The 18,448-nt window shown below is 45.7% G+C and overlaps 1 protein-coding gene across 1 annotated transcript in view; it reads right to left on the bottom strand.

Moving 5' to 3' along the window:
- Nucleotides 1-18,448, bottom strand: part of LOC121280566 (voltage-dependent L-type calcium channel subunit alpha-1D-like) — a 676,393-nt gene that overhangs the window by 450,016 nt on the left and 207,929 nt on the right. Inside the window, exons 4-5 of the mRNA XM_041192702.1 lie at nucleotides 4,672-4,823; nucleotides 3,439-3,591 (exon numbers count right to left, since the gene is read on the bottom strand). Coding sequence (XP_041048636.1) covers nucleotides 3,439-3,591; nucleotides 4,672-4,823 — 305 coding nt within the window. The remainder of the gene's footprint in view (nucleotides 1-3,438; nucleotides 3,592-4,671; nucleotides 4,824-18,448) is intronic.

Below are 18,448 nucleotides of genomic sequence, written 5' to 3'. Positions count from 1 at the left end.
GTCCCAGTCACGCTGCTCTGCCATTAGCTTCGCAAAAACGGCATTTTGCTGTTTGCCTCAGCATTGAAATATATCAAATGGCATGAAGTTGCCATCTTGTGCAGTAGATACAAACATTCAAGATGAAAGTTAATTCTTGTCATTTCATCTTAAGAACCCTTTTAATAACATGTTAAATCTTAGTTGCTGCCAATTAACTTTTCTGTGATTAAAAATTAATCATTACAAGTGAACTTTCTCATTCCTTCTGGTATTAATTGTTGGAGATATTAAAAATGCAAATTTAAAATTTCTGCTTTTTTGTAAACTTCTTTCTTTTTTTCTCTCATTCTTAATCCAATCTTTGTTTCCCACCCTTTATTTCTCTCTCTGTACCTGGTTTGACATTGAATTCACCCATTCTAAATTACATGTCTTTCTCAGTCCTTGCACCGTTAATTTCTCAGTCCTTCAAACTGATTGATTAAGATCGTTGATAGACTTGTTCACTGAGGTTCCAGATGTCCTGGATTCCTCACCGCAATATCACCAACTTTCAGGCCAAATTTTACCTGCAAGAATTACGCCCTACTGTTGGGACAAAATGCATGATCTGAGCCTGTGCTGGCGGGCAGCAGGACTGCAATGGCTATTTTACCAATTAAGTGCCCACAGCATCCTTACAGGTCGTCCACATTGCCAGCGAAATCAGAGGGACTGCAGCCCTGCAGCCTTGGCAGCTCTACCAAGCGAGATGACTGCTGCTGAGGCTGCAAACAAAAGGAGAGTGTGCATCTATTTTGAGGCACCCTTCTTGGGAAAGTTGTAAAGTTTTATTCTTGGGGGCTAGGCAGACAGGCTTCAGTGATTGGAGTGGTGATCCCTGGCCATCTGTTGCCACCAAAGTCCTCTCTTTGGTGCATGCAGCCTAAAGAAATCGAGGTATCCATCCACTTCAACATCCTCCTCCCCAGGAAGCCACTGGGAATTCACTTCGATGCAGCTGGCATACTCTCCATGTGGTGGATTCGGGGTGGGAGGGGGGGAGTGTTCCATGTCAGAAAAATGCCAGTGGATGGTAAAATGATTGTCAATAAGCCAATTGATTAGTTTAATTGGCCATCCACCTCAGGTTAGCAGGCAATTGAGCCACTACCATTCCCATCGCTGGGACTATTCAATGGTGGCATAAAGATGTCGGGCTTCCCTCCCAAAGCCTTGTGCCACCATTTTTCCACCTGTCCCACCTCCCAACCATCTTCAATGGGTTGGTAAAATTCCGGCCAATCTTTCAGCAACTTGCTGTGCAAAAATTGAAAAACTTAACTAAGCAACATAAATTCCAACTAATAGCAGACCCATTAGATGCTCTGCTACAGCAAATACTGGCTCAATGCTGTCATGCCTTTCAATTAATCTAAAAGGATGCATTATGAGTATAAATATTTTATAACTTCCAAATTCTCATTCATCTGTTTAGTGGTGTGAAATGTCAACAATTTCAAGATGGATGCACCCATATTACGCCACTTGGAATAAGTCCAAGAAAAGATTAAACATTTCCGTTCTCTGTCGTATTTACCAATAGCAAATTTTTAAAACTTAATTACATAAGAACAGAAAACAGCACTACCAGCCTAGTGACATGGTATATTGCTTGCTGTTAATTTTCTGTGTTTCTTGATTTTCAATTTTGTACTTCTGCAACATTGCAAAGATCAACTGAACTTTTACAAATACAGTATATTGCACTTAAAAATAAAATGGGTTGATTCTATTCAGCTATTCCAGGGGTTGTCTGTTGAATTAGCCCTGAAATAGGATGGGACTTGAATACATTGAATGCCACCTACTCTGGCAGTGGCAGGTAAACCTCATAAGGGACTGAGCCACTGCCTTTTTTTAATTTATTCTTTCACGGGATATAGGCATGACTGGCTAGACCAGCATTTAATGCCCATTCCTAACTGCTCTTGAGGTCATGGTGGTGAGCCACCTTCTTGAACCACTGCAGTCCATGTGGTTATAGGTATACCCACAGTGCTTTTAGGAAGGGAGTTTCTGGATTTTGACCCAGTGACAGTGAAGGAACAGCAATATGGTTCCAAGTCAGGATAGTGCGTGACTTGGAAGGGGACTTGCAGGTGGTGGCGTTCCCATGCATCTACTGCGCTTGTCCTAGGTTGTAGAGGTCATGGGTTTGGAAGGTGCTACCGAAGGAGCCGTGGTAAGTTGCTACAGTGCATCTTGTAGATGGTACACATTGTTGCCACTATGCGTCAGTGATGGAGCAAGTGAATGTTTAAGGTTGCTGATAGGGTACCAATAAAACAGGCTGCTTTGTCCTGGATGATTTTGAGCTTCTTGAGTGTTTTTGGAGCTGCACTCAACCAGGCAAGTGGAGAATTTTCCATCACACTCCTGGCTTGCATGTGGTAGTGAGGCTTTGGGGAGTCAGGTGGTGAGTTACTCACCACAGAATCCCCAGCCTGTGACCTGCTCTTGTGGTCACAATATTTATATGGCTGGCCCAGTTCAGTTTCTGGTCAATGGTAACACCCTGGGTGTTGATTCAGTGGGGGATTCAGGAATGGTAATGCCATTGAATGTCATGATCCTTACAAGACAGGTGACACAAAATGGAAAGAAACAGATGCAAGACCAGGGAATGGACTTCATACATTGGAAGATGCTGGTTCACTGACTTCAATGGGTTGTGGCTTAAGGAAGCTGACTGCCAAATGAAATGAGTATACTGACCTTCAGAAGGGCACAAGTGGGACCCAATGAGGGGGATGTGGTGTCTAGGCTAGTAATGCCGAGTGAAGGACTGCATAGCGTGGCAAAGGTTTTCATCGTATGAATATATGAATTTGGAGGAGTAGGCTACTCGGCCCCTTGAGTCTGCTCTGGTATTCAATAAAATCATGGCTGATCTGACTGTAACCTCAACTCTACATTCCCATCTATCCCTGGTAACCTTTCACCCTTCGCTTATCAAGAAGCTACCTAGATCTGCCTTAAAAAAATTCAAAGACTCATCTTTCACCGCCTTTTGAGGAAGAGAGTTCCAAAGACTCAGTACCCTCTGAGAGAAAAATTTCTCCTCATCTGTCTTAAATAGGTGACCCCTTATTTTTAAACAGTGACCCCTAGTTCTAGATTCTCCCACAAGAGGAAACATCCTTTCCGCATCCACCCTGTCAAGGCCCCTCAGGATCTTACATGTTTTAATCAAGTTGCCCCCTTACTCTTTTAAACACCAGCGGATACAAGCCTAGCCTGTCCAACCTTTCCTCATAAAACAACCTACACATTCCAGGTATTGGTCTAGTAAACCTTCCCTATCACTATCCATGCTCAGAGAAAGTACTATTTTAACTGAAGGTAACCCTTTTGATAAAGGTTGATATACATGTCAGATTTACAAAACTGATTAAAGCATTAATGGATTCTTACTTGTGTTACTGAAGTAACAGGTTTTGTGCATTTTTCCTATAAAGAGCTCCAGTCCTATGATAGCATAAATGATGATCACAAACAATACCAGTAGAGCAATATGTAGAAGAGGAACCATGGCTTTGATGATGGAGTTCAAGACAACTTGCAAGCCTTCATATAACAGGGAGAACAACTTGGTTAGATACAAGATAATAATTATAACACATCTTAGAAAAAAGAGCAGAGAGCAGAGAATTGTTATGACATCGTAAACATAACCTCTAAGATTTCTGCTGGTTGATACTTTTAACTAAACTGTTCTGTAGGATTAATGCATGAGGTTAATCTAGAAATACGAAGCAGGGAAATCATTCATGAATATATTTACAATATCACTACATTGTGTGGTCAGAGCTGCTCTTTCCTGAATGTAACTAATCTACAACATAATAGTAAATTTAAAAATGTTTAAAATGAGACTATTCTGATTATCTGAAAAACTGGATTTCAATTTACAAAGATAGATATTTTTCATTTTCCTATCACTCCTCAGAAATTAGTTGTTGGGAAATTTGAAGAGGAGTAAAAGAAACAACTTCAGTAAGATTACTCTATTAATAAAATGATAATTCGCTAGTTTTTAGAAATTCACATTGTATTATAAAGCATATCAAAAATAATCTTTAGTCAGAACATTACTCAAATGTAATGAAGCAAACCAAGAATCAGAATTATTTTGACAATAAAACTGGCATTTCTGTTTCTTTGTTGCTAAACTGTTTGTTTCAGTGTACTCAACATAACAAATAACATTCAAATCCCTGACTAAATTAAAGTTGAAAAACAACAACTTGCATTCATATAGTGCCTGTAGCATAGAAAAGCATTCCTAAGTGCTGTATTGAAGCATTAACAGACAAAATCTGCCACCGAGCCACATAAAGAGATATGAGACAGTTGGCCAAAACCTTGGTGAAAGATGTAGGTTTAAGGAGTATCTTAAAGGAGGAGAGTGAGGTCGAGAGGTGGAGTGGTTTAAGGAGGGAATTCCATAGTTTAGGGCCTACAGAGTTGAAGGCATGGCCCCCAAAGCAGAAGCAAAGGAAATTGGGAGTACACAATTAAGCCAAAAGTGGAGGAATGCAGACTCTTCAGATGGTTGTATGGCCAGAGGGAGTTAGGAGGAAGAGAGAGGGATCAATCAGGCCAAAAGTTAAAAATAAACTCTGCTTTTAAAGCACAGAAACTTACTAGGTACTCCAGAAACAAGTCGTAGAGGTCGCAAGACACGAAAGGCTCGGAGGGCTTTGACATCAAAACCACCTGAATGTTTGCCACCAGAAGTTGCATGTCCATCCACATTCTCTGCTTTGGTTAGTTGTTCCAAAACAACACTAAACAAGCTAAGACAAAATTAAAAGTACAGACATAGAATTAGTATATCTTCTGTCAATTTGTTCCTTCATTTCAATATGGAATGGAATATCATTGCTGTATTTGTACTGCATGATGGATGTTTCATCATCAGTGCCATCTGAAAATACACTCAAACTAATTCTTCCAAAGACTTCTGAATGTTGTTTATTTGGAAGATAGAACAAAACATGATAAAAATGCATATCTTAGAGCACTTAAAACCTGTCTTAAATACATTTAATTTTCATAATCATGAATGGACTCAAATAATAAATTGACAAAATAGTTTCTGCATACAACACTTGTCAAACATAAAACACTAAATAGAGCAATGTAACTTTTCATTAAAATATCTTTTCAGACATAAAAGACAGAATAGGCTAGCAGTCAATTCTATCACTGAAGTCAGAAATACAAAGTGTCCTGATAAGAAGTATTAGGTATCTTGATCATAATCTTAATATTCCAACCTTTTAAGATGAAAATAGAACAATGCTAAGGTTACAGAAAACTTCATCGGTCAGTAGCATGCACAGTTTTTACACAAACCATCAAAAGCTCAAAACAGTATCAATGTATTATTCATATGAATGATGATTTGCAGGTCTTAAAATTTACTTGAGGTTGTAATTTATACCCTGCATATTACACATGATTGCCACTAAGGGTCATATATTTTGCTCTGTTTGCTAACATCAGTAAAAAGAAGTTATACACAAGTAGAAAGCACTAGCAGGTTATTTTTGTGTGCTTAGTGCGCTCTGAGGATTATAGTCCTCCAAGAATAGACTGGCAAGTATTTTTTTTTAAAGTTCAGACAAAAATGATTTTCTCTAGTCATGACCTTGGTCATTAGCAAGCAACTTGTGAACCCTTCCTCAACTGTACAGATTGAAATACATTTTACTCGAAGTTAGTCATGGAATTGATGCATTTGAAGTCAGGGGAAGGTTTTGAAGTATCACAATAGCAGAGACAGAAGTGAGCATTACAAACCTGTATAATGGTCAGGAAATGGTGGGTCAAATAAGCAGCACCCTTCCTTATTCTACAAGCTGATTTTTTTTCTGTGAGAAGGAACAAACCTTGAGGAACAGTCCAGAAATTTTATTTTTTCTTGAATTAGTGTCCATATTCAGTAAAGAGGTAGAAGTTATTTATGATGCATCCACCAGAGGGAGTGGTATTCACAGTAAATCAGTACCTTGACTTTCAGGTGAGGAGGAAGCAAGTATTTATTGCAGATGATTTTTGTGGAGATAATGGGCAAAATTTTCCTTGCCCGGTGGCAGTGGGCGAGATAGGTGGCGTGCACAGATAATATGGCATAATCGGTTTCATGACAGCAGGAAGGCAGGTCGCAATCGTCCACTCAGCACGCCACGTTTCTCGCCAACAGTTGTCGGGAAGATCACTGTAATGCATCAGCATATCATTAAAAGGCCATCCCGACGGGCCCTTGGACCCCCGTACGATCGTCTGTCCACATCGGTGGGAAAGCACTTCAAAGTGTTTCACAACAGCACACAGGCGACATGCACTTGGCGGCCTTCACTTTGGGATAACTGGAGTTGAGTGAACAGCATCGTTCTGCAGAGCTCACCAGGGTCGCCCGTTGCTTTGCAGGCTTCAGGGGCACTGGGGTGAAGTGCTGCCCTGCCACTGAGGCAATATTGTCAGGGCGAGTGTCCAAGAGCAACTGCTGCCTTGCCCCGGAGGTAATTGTTGTCAGAGGGGGTTGTCCGGGGACAACTGCTGCCCAGCTGCGGAAGCGACTGTTGTCAAGGTGGGGGGTGGGCAACTGCTGCCCTGGCATTGGATCTCGCGCACAAGAAATCGAAGTGGGGGGGCAGGGTAGGCAAGGGATGTGGCCAAGCAGCAGGGACACTTGTATAAACTGACCATTCCTCTGCAACTGAGACAGTTCAGGCACAGCCACAGTGGCATGATTCGGGGCAGGCTCCGAGACTACAAGCCCACAAGGAGGCACTAAAGTGTCATCAAACGCTCCAGACCTTATCCCCCCCACCCCCACCCCTGCCCCCGGCACAGACTGCAAGTCCACGGCCACTTTATTGAACCATGCGGCAATTGGGCTGCACACATTGTATAATCTCCTCACCAATGCTGGCCATGTAGCAATCATTGACTGTGATTGACTGCACCCATGTGGCGCTCGGGTCTCTGCTGCTACACATGGTGGACTATATCAACCCCAAGGGATTCCACTCACTGAATGTGCAGCTGGTATGTGACTAGCATCCTGCAGTTGTGCGCACGGTTTCCAGGAAGTGTGCACAAAGCCTACATCCTCAGTCAGCCACAGATCCCTGGAGTCTTCCAGGGTCCACAGAAGCTTCAGGGATGGCTCCTCACAGAAGCCGTGGCTCATGACACCCATGTGGCAGCCTCATGCTGCAGCTCACAACTTGGTGGAGCAAGCTATTGGGATGCTGATGAAGAAATTCTGGTGCCTGGCCCGGTCTGGTGGAACCCTGCAATTCAGTCCGGAGAGCAGGTCACGCATTGTTGTCATGGTCTGCAGCGCCCTTAACAACCTGGTGCTCCAACGGGAAGACGAGCTGGCTGGAGAGATGAAGGAGCTGCACGTCTCCTCCACTGAGGTGGGCGCCGATGGCGATGAGGGTGAGGAGGTCCTCAGAGACGACTATTATGGGGATGAGGCCCTCTCACTGGCTAGGCGAGGCAGGCATTGCTCGGGAGGCCCTCATAGTTGCCAGATTTGTGGAGGATGATGACATGCAGTGAGGAGACCCCATAGATCGTCACAGCGCATTTGTGGTTGTTTGGCTCCAGTCGGGCCTCTGGCAGCATGAATACCCTCTGTGAGAATGCTCTTGTCATGGAGAGGCACTGGAGGCCCTAATTGTTGCTCGATTGCAGGAGGATGATTACGATATGCAGTGAGAATACTCCATAAATCTTCACATAACCTCTGAGAATGTCTGACTCCTGTCTGGCCGAGGGCAACTCACTTGCGCTCCATGATCAGGGTCATATCATAGAGATGCAGCCATGAAACTTTCGAAGTTCTGATGCCGTGCCCACCTTCAGCAACAGAGCCTTTCAGGAAGTGGTGCACAATATCAGTGGTCACAGATGCTGAAGAGATGGGGGACAGGCTCTCCTTAAAGGTGCTGAGAGTACATCGAGAGAATGATGGAACTCAGTGGCACCTGCCCACTATATTCCGGCAGCAATGACAAGCACCGCCGAGATGCAGGCATCAACAATGTTTCCAGGGAGTATGAGACCCAACCATTACTTTGGTTTGAAGGCTGCACAGAGCACAGGAAAGAAGCCCTGGACTGAGACACCAGCCTTTTATCTTGTGCAGAATGGTTTCACGTCTGAGTGACACGATCAATGCTCATCAGAACAAGGAACCATAGGCAGGGAGACATTCTTGGGAGTTTACTGACAATAGTGAACAGTATGTACAAGTGATTAACACCCATGCTCAGGCTGTGCAACTAATTCTCCTCAACTTTCCTAATCCTGCTGCTACATCTTGTTGCTCCCCGGACATCCACAGCAGAGGTGGAAGCAGCCTGCTGACTGCAACACCATGTCTGTGATGACTTTGGCAGGCATCCTCTGGAGGGCCGTGACTTGGATGGCCCCGGCCTGCTTTTGGGTCATGCTGTGTGGCAGTGGCACCCTCCTCAGCCTGTGGAGCTAGAGCTGCTGAGGTCAAAGGAAGAGGGGAGTTGGATAGGCCAGGATGGCACCAGGGTGTTCACCTGCTGATCCTCCTCCCTACGGGTGCCCAGGAGCCCCAGGCTGACTTCTTGAGGAGCAGGGATAGCTGGAGTGAGATCGAGCTGCCCAGCATCCCTCTTGTGTACACACTGTTGGAAGCCAACTATAGCATCAGCGGTGGAGTTGAGCCCACACAGCAGTGCAGAGTGAAGTCCTGGACCAAGGTCTCCATGGCGACCACCATCCCGCCAGTGTTGACCTTGGTGCTTTGGCATGCCGGTGCTATCACCTCAGAATGAAAGCAGACTGACCCCTCTGTTGTGCCTTGGAACCTGAGGAGTGTAGCGGACATCCCTTCCTGATGTTCCTGAGCTTGCCTTTGCAGTTCCAGCAACTGTGACATGACCGAGTCCAGAGGCTTGTCACCTGACTCGGACTCAGCAACATTCTGGCCTCCAGCAGTGCTCTGAATGCCGGACACCTGGGAAGTCCCTGCTACTGCCTGCTGTGGATCAGACAGCGCGATGTGCTCACCAGATGGTGATCTGGGGCTACGCTAAAGCTAGGTCCCACTGAGGTGTGTGTCTCTGCGCTGATGGAGGGTGTGGGTGATCGCTGTGACGGGACTTCAGGGAGGGTGCCTCCAGATTTTTCTCCAGAGGTTTCTTCAGGGCTTGATTGGACACCCTGGGTCATGGACTCTGTCGGCTGTTTGGCAAATGTGCCTGCAAAAGCAAGGAGAGATAATTAGTGCATGGCAGTGGCCTGTGAAATAGGACACATCACTCACGGCATGGCATGGCTGTCTAATGGATGTTGCACTTCTGGATCATTACTTGGTAGAGCAGTGCCGACCTTGTGGTCAGCACACGACCGGTCTAGGTGGTTGCGGACCAGCTGGATGGCTCTGTTTTCAAAGTCCATGAGGACCTTGATTTCAGGGATTCTGCCACCAGTCTGCAACCTCTCTCTCTTGTCCTGCATGGATAGAGATGAAGAAAGAGTAAGCAAGATACCTGCCAGGCCAGATGATAAGTATGCCTGGCCTGTGTGGGTGATGAGTGGTCCCAAGTTCAGGATGAGGACAATGATGGTGTGTGTGAGAGAGTGAGTGATGATGTCCCTTGAACTGGCAGTGAGTGAGGGCCCTGTGGAAGTGTGGTGGGTTTGTGAGTGTGCGAGTTGAGAGTGATGAGAAGAGTGACTTACCCTGGCAGAACGGAGATCATTCATCCTCTTGCGGCACTGAGTGGCCGTTCTCTTCTGAAGGGTATTGGCGATGACCACCGCTACCACCACCTCCCAAGCTGGAGTGGTCACATTGCTGTCCATCCTGTGATCAGAGGGGTTTATAGGACCTCTCAGTGGGCCTCCAAGGGATCCAGCAGTCGCTTGAGGGACCCGTTGTTGAAGTGGGGGCCTGCGGTCTTTTTTCCTTTGCTGGCCAAGTCTTCCATGCAGCAGTGGTGAGCTGGAGGCAATGAGCGCTGTGCTTGTGGCTGGACTTTAAACATGACGCCTGGCATGATGCGGTAGTGCGATGATGGCAGGTGGCGAATAAGAGCCCACCTGCCATGGTAATGGCATGTTTCCTGGAATGCATAAATAATGAGTAGGGTTTGGGACAAAGCCGCATGAAAACTCATCATCATGGCTGGTGGGTAAGACATCGTTTTACCCGCCCGCTACCGCACTTAGTGCAAATTTGGGAAAATTCCGCCCAATGAGTTTAAAGAACAGATGAGGAAATATGAAAATGGGTTAATGGAGTAATAGTCAAAAAATCTGATAATTCAGTGATATGTTATCAAATATTAGTGGTGGTGCAACTACCTGGACAATATGGGCGGACTTTTCCATGCCCATTGGCAGCAGCATGGTGGGCATATTGTTTGGCGGCGTAAGCGGATAATATGACAAGGCGGCCAGAAATCGGTTTCACAACGTCATGAAACCAGTTGTAATCTTCCGCTCTGCCCGTCAATGGTGGACCACGTTTCCCGCTGTTAGAAGTCGGGAACCTCATTGTAATACATCTGCACATCATTATAAACCCGCCAGAAACATTCCCCCACACTGAATCATCCACCCAAGTCAGTGGAGAAGCATGCCAGTACAGAACACTCCTTGACAAGTGTGACATGTAGAAGTCAGGACTTACTGCCACGGCCTTGCTCACATCACAGACATCAAGGAGCAGAAGATGCTGGAGCCTGACAGCAACGGGACCCTGGAGGAAAATCCAAGGCATACTTGGTTGATTCTCATGGACATAGCTCTAACTCCACCGTGAAGCAGCTCACGGAAGGTGGAAAGTCACCATTGAGTGTCTGCTCACAATGGATGATCGTTAAGGGGGTGGAGAGGAAGGTCCAGCTATGTTTGGGAGAGGAAGATGTACCAGGAGGGTGGGAAAGGAAGGGGTGGCACAGGGGGTGGTGGGGATGAGGTTGGGAGAGGGGCAATGAAGGTGTCGGGGGGTTGGGGTTAGCGGGGGTAACAAAGGTGTCACGGGGCTGTGAGGTTTGGAGGAGGGAGGGACTATGGGGGGAGGAGGGGGTAACGCGGGAGAAAATGGCAACTCGAGAGGTAGGTGTAAGGGGGGAGGAAGGGGTAAGGGAAGGAGTCTGGGGTGGGGGTAGGAGTCCAGAGAGGGGAAGGAGTCCAGAGGAAGGAAGGAGTGCGGAGAGGGAAAGGAGTCGGGAAGGGGGAAGGAGTAAGGCTGGAGGGAGAAGTAAGGATGTCTGAAGGAGCCAGGGAAGGAGAAGGAGTAAGGATGGAGGAAGGAGTGTGGAGAGGGGAAGGAGTAAGGGTGGCGGAAGTAATGAGAGTGTCTGGAGGAGTCAGGAAGGAGAAAGAACCGGACGAATGGAGTCTGGGGTGGGGGAGTAAGGAGCTCCTGTTGGGGGGGGGGGGGGGGGGGGGGGGGGGGGGGGGGGGGGGGGGGGGGGGGGAGAGTTCCAACAGCAGAAGCAGTTCCAAGGGAGGAAGGAGTCCCGAGCAGGGGATGTCCAGGTGAATGTGCAAGGGAAGGCTCTGGTGAGTCCACGAGTGCCTCCTGGGAAGTGAACTGAGGGACAGCGTGGTACACGGGAATCAGTGAGAACGACCTAGGACAGAGTGAGGCAGTAGGGCGGGAGGGTGAGGGTGCGATGGTATTAGTAGAAGGGACAGCAACAGTGGTTAGTGGGGACTCGGAGGCAGACACGGATTCTGAGGATGGGAAGGAGGTCAGGGAAGTTAATGCAGATGGAGGGGGGTAATTTTTGGGAAGGAAGGGAACGTGCATGTTCAACTGGACATCCCCTAAAGAAAAGGGTTGTGGCTGGTAGATCACGGAGGAGAGGTGGAAGGTGATGCCAGGAGAATCGACAATGATGGGGGAAAGGAAATGGTTGACTGGGGGAGAGTAAAAGAACGGGGTAAGTGCAGGAAAAAATGTAGCAGGACCATGCTTGCCAGATTGAAAGTGAAACAAGGGTCATGTTGGGTGAGGTCAGGTGCTGCATGGGAGTGTGATCAGTGGGTGGGCGGAGATGCAGGTCAGCTCAGATGGTCAACTGAAAGCGAACTCCAATGGGCAGCATTGAAAATGCTCAAGACATTGAGATGGAGTGTGTTTCGGGAAAGATCCATGTGCTTGGGAGAGTGCTTGCACAAGGCTCTGAACGGCCCTGCCACACACACACTTCTCCCTCCAGAATCACTCGTGGACGAGCTGCGTGCAGCTGAACTGCTGGTGGGGGGGGGGGGGGTGTACAGTGGGAGGACTTGCAAAGCCTGTCAATGAAGCTTAAAGACACTATTACACATTATTCAGTGAAGGTGAGTATGTTTCCAGATTGTAAAGTGACAAAATGTGTTTACCCATGCAACCAACTGTGATCAGAATTTCTGCCTGTTGCTGCCCCACGGAACTCATTTCTTGCTATCTTGACTCCATTCTCTCTCCCCTTATCCAGTCCCTTCCCACCTACATCCGTGATTCCTCTGACACCCTACATCATATCAACAATTTCCAGTTCCCTGGCTCCAATCACCTCCTCTTCACCATAGACGTCCAATCCCTCTACACCTTCATCCCCCACCGAGATGGTCTGATGGCTCTCCGCTTCTTCCTCGAACAGAGGCCCAAACAATCCCCATCCACCACTACTCTCCGTCTGACTGAACTTGTTCTCACACTGAACAATTTCTCCTTAAACTCTCTTCACTTCCTCCAAATAAAAGGTGTGGCTATGGGTACCCGCATGGGCTCCAGCTGTGCCTGTCTCTTTATGGGGTATGTGGAACATTCCTTGTTCCAGTCCTACTCCGGCCCCCTCCCACGACTCTTTCTCCGGTACATCGATGATTACTTCGGTGCTGCTTCATGCTCTCGTCTGGACCTGGAAAAATTTATTAATTTTGCTTCCAATTTCCACCCTTCCATCATTTTCACATGGTCCATCTCTGACACTTCCCTTCCCTTCCTTGACCTCTCTGTCTCAATTTCTGGTGATAGACTGTCCACCAATATCCATTACAAGCCTACCGACTCCCACAGCTCCATCGACTACAGTTCCTCACACCCCGCTTCCTGTAAGGACTCCATCCCATTCTCTCAGTTCCTTCGCCTCGGTCACATCTGTTCTGATGATGCCACTTTCAAAAACAGTTCCTCTGACATGTCCTCCTTCTTCCTTATCCGAGGTTTTCCACCCATGGTAGTTGACAGGGCCCTCAACCGTGTCTGACCCATCTCCCGTGCATCCGCCCTCACAGCTTCTTCTCCCTCCCAGAAACATGATAGGGTCCCCCTTGTCCTCACTTATCACCCCACCAGCCTCCGCATTCAAAGGATCATCCTCTGCCATTTCCAGCATGCCACCACCAAACACATCTTCCCTTCACACCCCACACCACCACCAACCCCACCTCCCCCCCCGCCCCACCCCAACAACCCCCCGCCGTGGTGGCATTCTGTAGGGATCGTTCCCTCCATGACACCCTGGTCCACTCCTCCATCATCCCCTACACCTTAACTCCCTCCCACTGCACCTTCCCATGCAACCGCAGAAAATGCAACATCTGCCCCTTCACTTCCCCTCTCCTCACCGTCCAAGGGCCCAAATACTCCTTTCAAGTAAAGCAGCATTTCACTTGCACTTCCCTCAACTTAGTCTACTGCATTCGTTGCTCCCAATGCGGTTTCCTCTACATTGGAGAGACCAAACGCAGACTGTGTGACTACTTTGCAGAACACCTTCGCTCTGTCCGCAAGCATTACCCAGACCTCCCTGTTGCTTGCCATTTCAACACTCCACCCTGCTCTCATGCCCACATGTCTGTCCTTGGCATGCTGCAATGTTCCAGTGAAGCTCAACGCAAACTGGAGGAACAGCACCTCATCAGAGTCATGCGGACTCGAAACGTTAACTGTGCTCCTCTCCACAGATGCTGCCAGACCTGCTGAGTTTTTCCAGGTATTTTTGTTTTTGTTTTGGATTTCCAGCATCTGCAGTTTTTTGCTTTTATCTTTGTGATCAGAATTTATTAACTTCTAAACTTTTTCCCTCCCGCCACTGCACTTCATGCAAATCTGGGACGATTCCGCCCTTTTTTTTAGTATTTTCTATGTTTTTATTTACAAGACCTTTCAACATCACGATTTTACTTGGAGACTACCTTTTATAGCTAAAATGCGGAATAAAATTATTACATATCGCTAACTTGATTTACTTTCAGATTCCAGCCATCCACAACCAACCATATGGTGGCAGTGGAGCAGAGGACAAGGCGGGATTGTGGCACAGGAGATTTCAGTTGTTTGTAATTGATCTGTTACTGAAAATATCTTATCCCAAAATTGATAGCCCTGCATTTCAACCTTAAAACAATGAAAAGCAAATATACTGGAGTCTGGAATCTGAAATAAAAACGAAACTGCTGGAAATACTCAGTGGGTCTGGCGGCAGTTCTTGGAGTGATAGAGTTAACCTTTCATTTTGATGGCCTTTCATCAGAATTGGAAAAATTAAAGATGTAACAGGTTTAAAGTATATATAGGGACAGGGAAAGGGGGAGGGGCAAGAACAAAATGGAAGGCCTGTGCTAGAATGAAAGACAGGAAGGATTAAATAACAAAAGGTCCTACAAGGCAAAAGAGACTGGTAATGGGACAAGTTAAAAAAATGATGGTTCTGGGCGAGTTGTAAATGGTAACCAGAATCAGCACCAACAACTGCCACCCAAAACCAAAGCAATTAAAAATACATAGAAAAACAAAAAAGAAAAAAAGATGAGGACACAGATTATAACCTGAAATTATTGAACCCAATGGTCAGTCCACAAGATTGTAAAGTGCCATGACAAAAAATAAGGCGCTGTTCCTCAAGTTTACATTGAGCTTCATTAGATCAATTTAGGCAACTGAGGACAGATAGGTCAAAATGGCAGCAGAATGGAGAATTTCAGCACATAGGGATGTTAGGTTTGTGTAACTGATCCATAACTGAAAAATCACAGATACTTACCTTTAAGTGGGCACATCCAAGTAAACTTGATTTATGAATCAATTTTAACTCAGCCCACCTTGCAGAAAGGGGACACTGGAGGAGTCTAAACATCTGTTCGTTACATACCGTACATTATCGCCACCATCATATTTACTAAGACATTCTGGTGACTGTTTCATGGGCACAACTCAATCAAGTGGAACAAAAAAAACTGCTGGAAATACTCAGCAGGTCTGACAGCATCTGTGGAGAGAAAGACAGAGTTAACATTTCGAGTCCGCATGATTCTTCAGAAGAAAACATTAACTCTGTCTTTCTCTCCACAGATGCTGTCAGACTTGCTGAGTTGTTCCAGCATTTTTTGTTTTTGTTTCAAATTTCCAGCATCCACAGTATTTTGCCTGAATCAAATGGAAATCTGATTACTGCATTCAAACTGGGGGTTCCATGATATACATGATACCCTGATTTAATTTCTAAGGATAACTGTGTGCCGCTCTCTCTCACCCAATAATTGCAGTCCCCTGGTTCTACTTTTCGGCCAGCTCAATATTTGATATTAAAACAAGGGCTTGTATTTGTATCATGTCTTTCATGACCTCAAAGCATTTACAACAAGACACATCACTTATGAAATTAAGTACTTCTGAAACGTAATCACTGTTGTAGTGTAGGAAATATGGCAGCCAATTTGTACATAGCAAATTCCCACAACCAACAAGGTGTTAATGATCAAATAACACTATCTCCTGCCAATGCAAGATGGCCGTGCAAGATGGCCACTGATACCTGTGTGCGGATGCATACTTGGCCACGCGTGCACAGAATCCTAATTCATCATTTGCAGGAGGCACAGTGCCGGTTGGAAGATGTTCAGCCAGTTTCTAAGCCCCATGGGAGTTGGGCAGTAGGGGCGCAGCCTCCTTGCAGCAGAGGCTTCTGGCTCTGGGAATCCGGATGAGGAGGGAGGGGAGGCTTCTAATTCACTCGGTGACAGCCGAAATTCCAATTGTAGCTCTAGGGCTTGTTTCTCTCCGCACAGCACATACATACAACGTCAGGGCAGGTCGATGATGGAATACAGGCTTAATCACACACTGTCCCTTCCACACCACTGAGATATGTTTCTATGACAAGATGGTTTACTGTAAGTAAGGTGCCATCCCAAAAAAATGGAGGAAAAAGGCAAGGAAAATGTTAAGAAAATCAAATGGGATAAAGAAAACTGTGGGACCCCTGACAGATTCTGCTGCCTGTGCCATAATATTTGCAATTCCAGGGCCAGTGATCACCGCACATGTACCCTGCTGCACATTGCCCTCTCTAAAGATGGCGACTGCACATGCAACTGTGCATGTATGGCCTTGGCAGAAATTGCAGCCATCAAATAATCTGTTTTTATGATATTGATTGGGGAATAAATATTTGCCAGGGTTCCAGGGATAATTCCCCACTCTTCTTCAAAGTGGTGTCAGATCTTTTATGTTAATCTAAGAGAGCAGACAGGCCTTGGTTTAACGTCTCATCTAAAATCAGCACTTCCGATGACGCATACTCCCTCAGTACTGCACTGGAACGCCAGCCTAGATTTATGTGATCAAATCTCTAGACTTGAACGCAGAACCTTCTGATTCAGAGGTGAATGTGCTACCATTCGAGCCACATATGACACTCACATTATGAGACTTGAGCCACCGTGCTACAGCAGGACACTTATTTGGTATGTGTATCTCTGTGTCAGCATGGTATTGTGGCCCCATCCTTAAAATAAACCAGGCCTCTTGTCAAGAACAACAAATGGGCATTCTCTCCCCCGTCCCTGCCTGCTTCTTCCATGTCTGGAGATGAACTATATCCAAAATTTTCAATTTGCTCAAAATACTGGGGCAAGCCTAAAGCTGTGCTGAGCACTTATCCTAATTTTGCTTTATAATCTTGGTTGGGATGTTTTATGACATTAAAAGCACTATGTAAACATTTGTTGTTGTTGTTATCCTAATTATTAAAATCACAAGATATCTTAACATTGTGTCGAGGCTAAGAGCTGGTGTTGTAGAGTGGCCAAGTTGTGCTATTAATGATAGAGTTGATCTGCAGACACTTCTTGGGTGGAAACATTAAGTTTATTTACAACATATTCAGCAGGAACTACACTTGTGCTTTCAACTCCAACTCTAACTGCTGAGGTAGTCTGCGCTACTCTCCTATTGGTTGCTATGGATCATGTGATCTTCTTTAACATATTATTCTTAAAGTTACATTACACACGAAATAAAACCATAAGTACTACATTCCTCCACCTTAAACTCAGCTATACATATATTTACAAGTACATAATTTTCAAGACAACATAATATTTACACCGGGTAAGGAATAACAAGTTCAGTCTTTCAGGTGGTTTCCTGCCACATGTGGAACGCTGCAGCTCCACAACTTCAGATTCTTTGTCAGGAAACTCCTTTTCCAGAGTTGCCTGAACGTCAGGTGCTTCGGTGGGTACTTCCAGTTCTGTATCACCAACATGTACAGGAACATCAGACATGTCAGTCCTGCATTGAGTATCCTCAACAGGAAACGCAGACCTGGTCATGATCACTGGTGGAACCAAATCTTGGTGATTTGTCTCTCTCTTCCTTAAATGGCCCACATGTTTACAAATGATCCAGCCTTCCACCTCCACGTGGTATGATAGAGGTCCATTCACCGCACTTATTTCACCCAGAACCGCTTTGGTCCTTCCCCGAGTTCTTCACATATACAGGCTCTCCCACGGTAAATTTCCTCTCATGACTATGCCAGTCATGACTACTAAGGTAGCCTGTAGTACTCTCCTATTGGTTACTACAGATCATGTGATCTTCCTTAACAATTATTATTCTTAAAGATACATTACACACTAAATCAAACCATAATTACCACAGCTGGATTTTTGTGGAGTCAGGAAGACTCCGCATTCTTTTAAAAATGGTGGATGGGGCCCAGATGTAGTAGTCATGCCGCCATTTCCAATAGATCCAATTTTTGCCAGAGCAGGGAGGGAGAAGGGGTGTGAATCACACAGATGGGAAATCTGAATTTAATGTTGAGTTCAAACAGACCCCATTTTGGCTGGTAAAAGGGTCTTAACCCAGAGTGCAGGAGTCAGAAATTTATGGAGGAGATGTAAATGTTTCTTGAAGGGTGGACTGGGTCTGTTTAGGTGTCATGATCTGAAATTTTTTCAATCCCCTGCCCTTTAAACTTGAGAAAAACAGGTTTAAGCTATCAGAAAGAGTTAAAAAACACACTGCTGGTGGAGGTCAGGAAAAAAATTATTGAAACTGCATAAACAATTGGTAGAGTTCTTTGTTGACATTTCCCAAGCTATTCCCAAAGCTATTCTTATGTAGTTA

Source organism: Carcharodon carcharias, chromosome 7, assembly GCF_017639515.1.
Source record: "Carcharodon carcharias isolate sCarCar2 chromosome 7, sCarCar2.pri, whole genome shotgun sequence".
Classification (NCBI taxonomy): domain Eukaryota; kingdom Metazoa; phylum Chordata; class Chondrichthyes; order Lamniformes; family Lamnidae; genus Carcharodon; species Carcharodon carcharias.
This window is presented reverse-complemented; position numbering and strand designations above follow the sequence as displayed.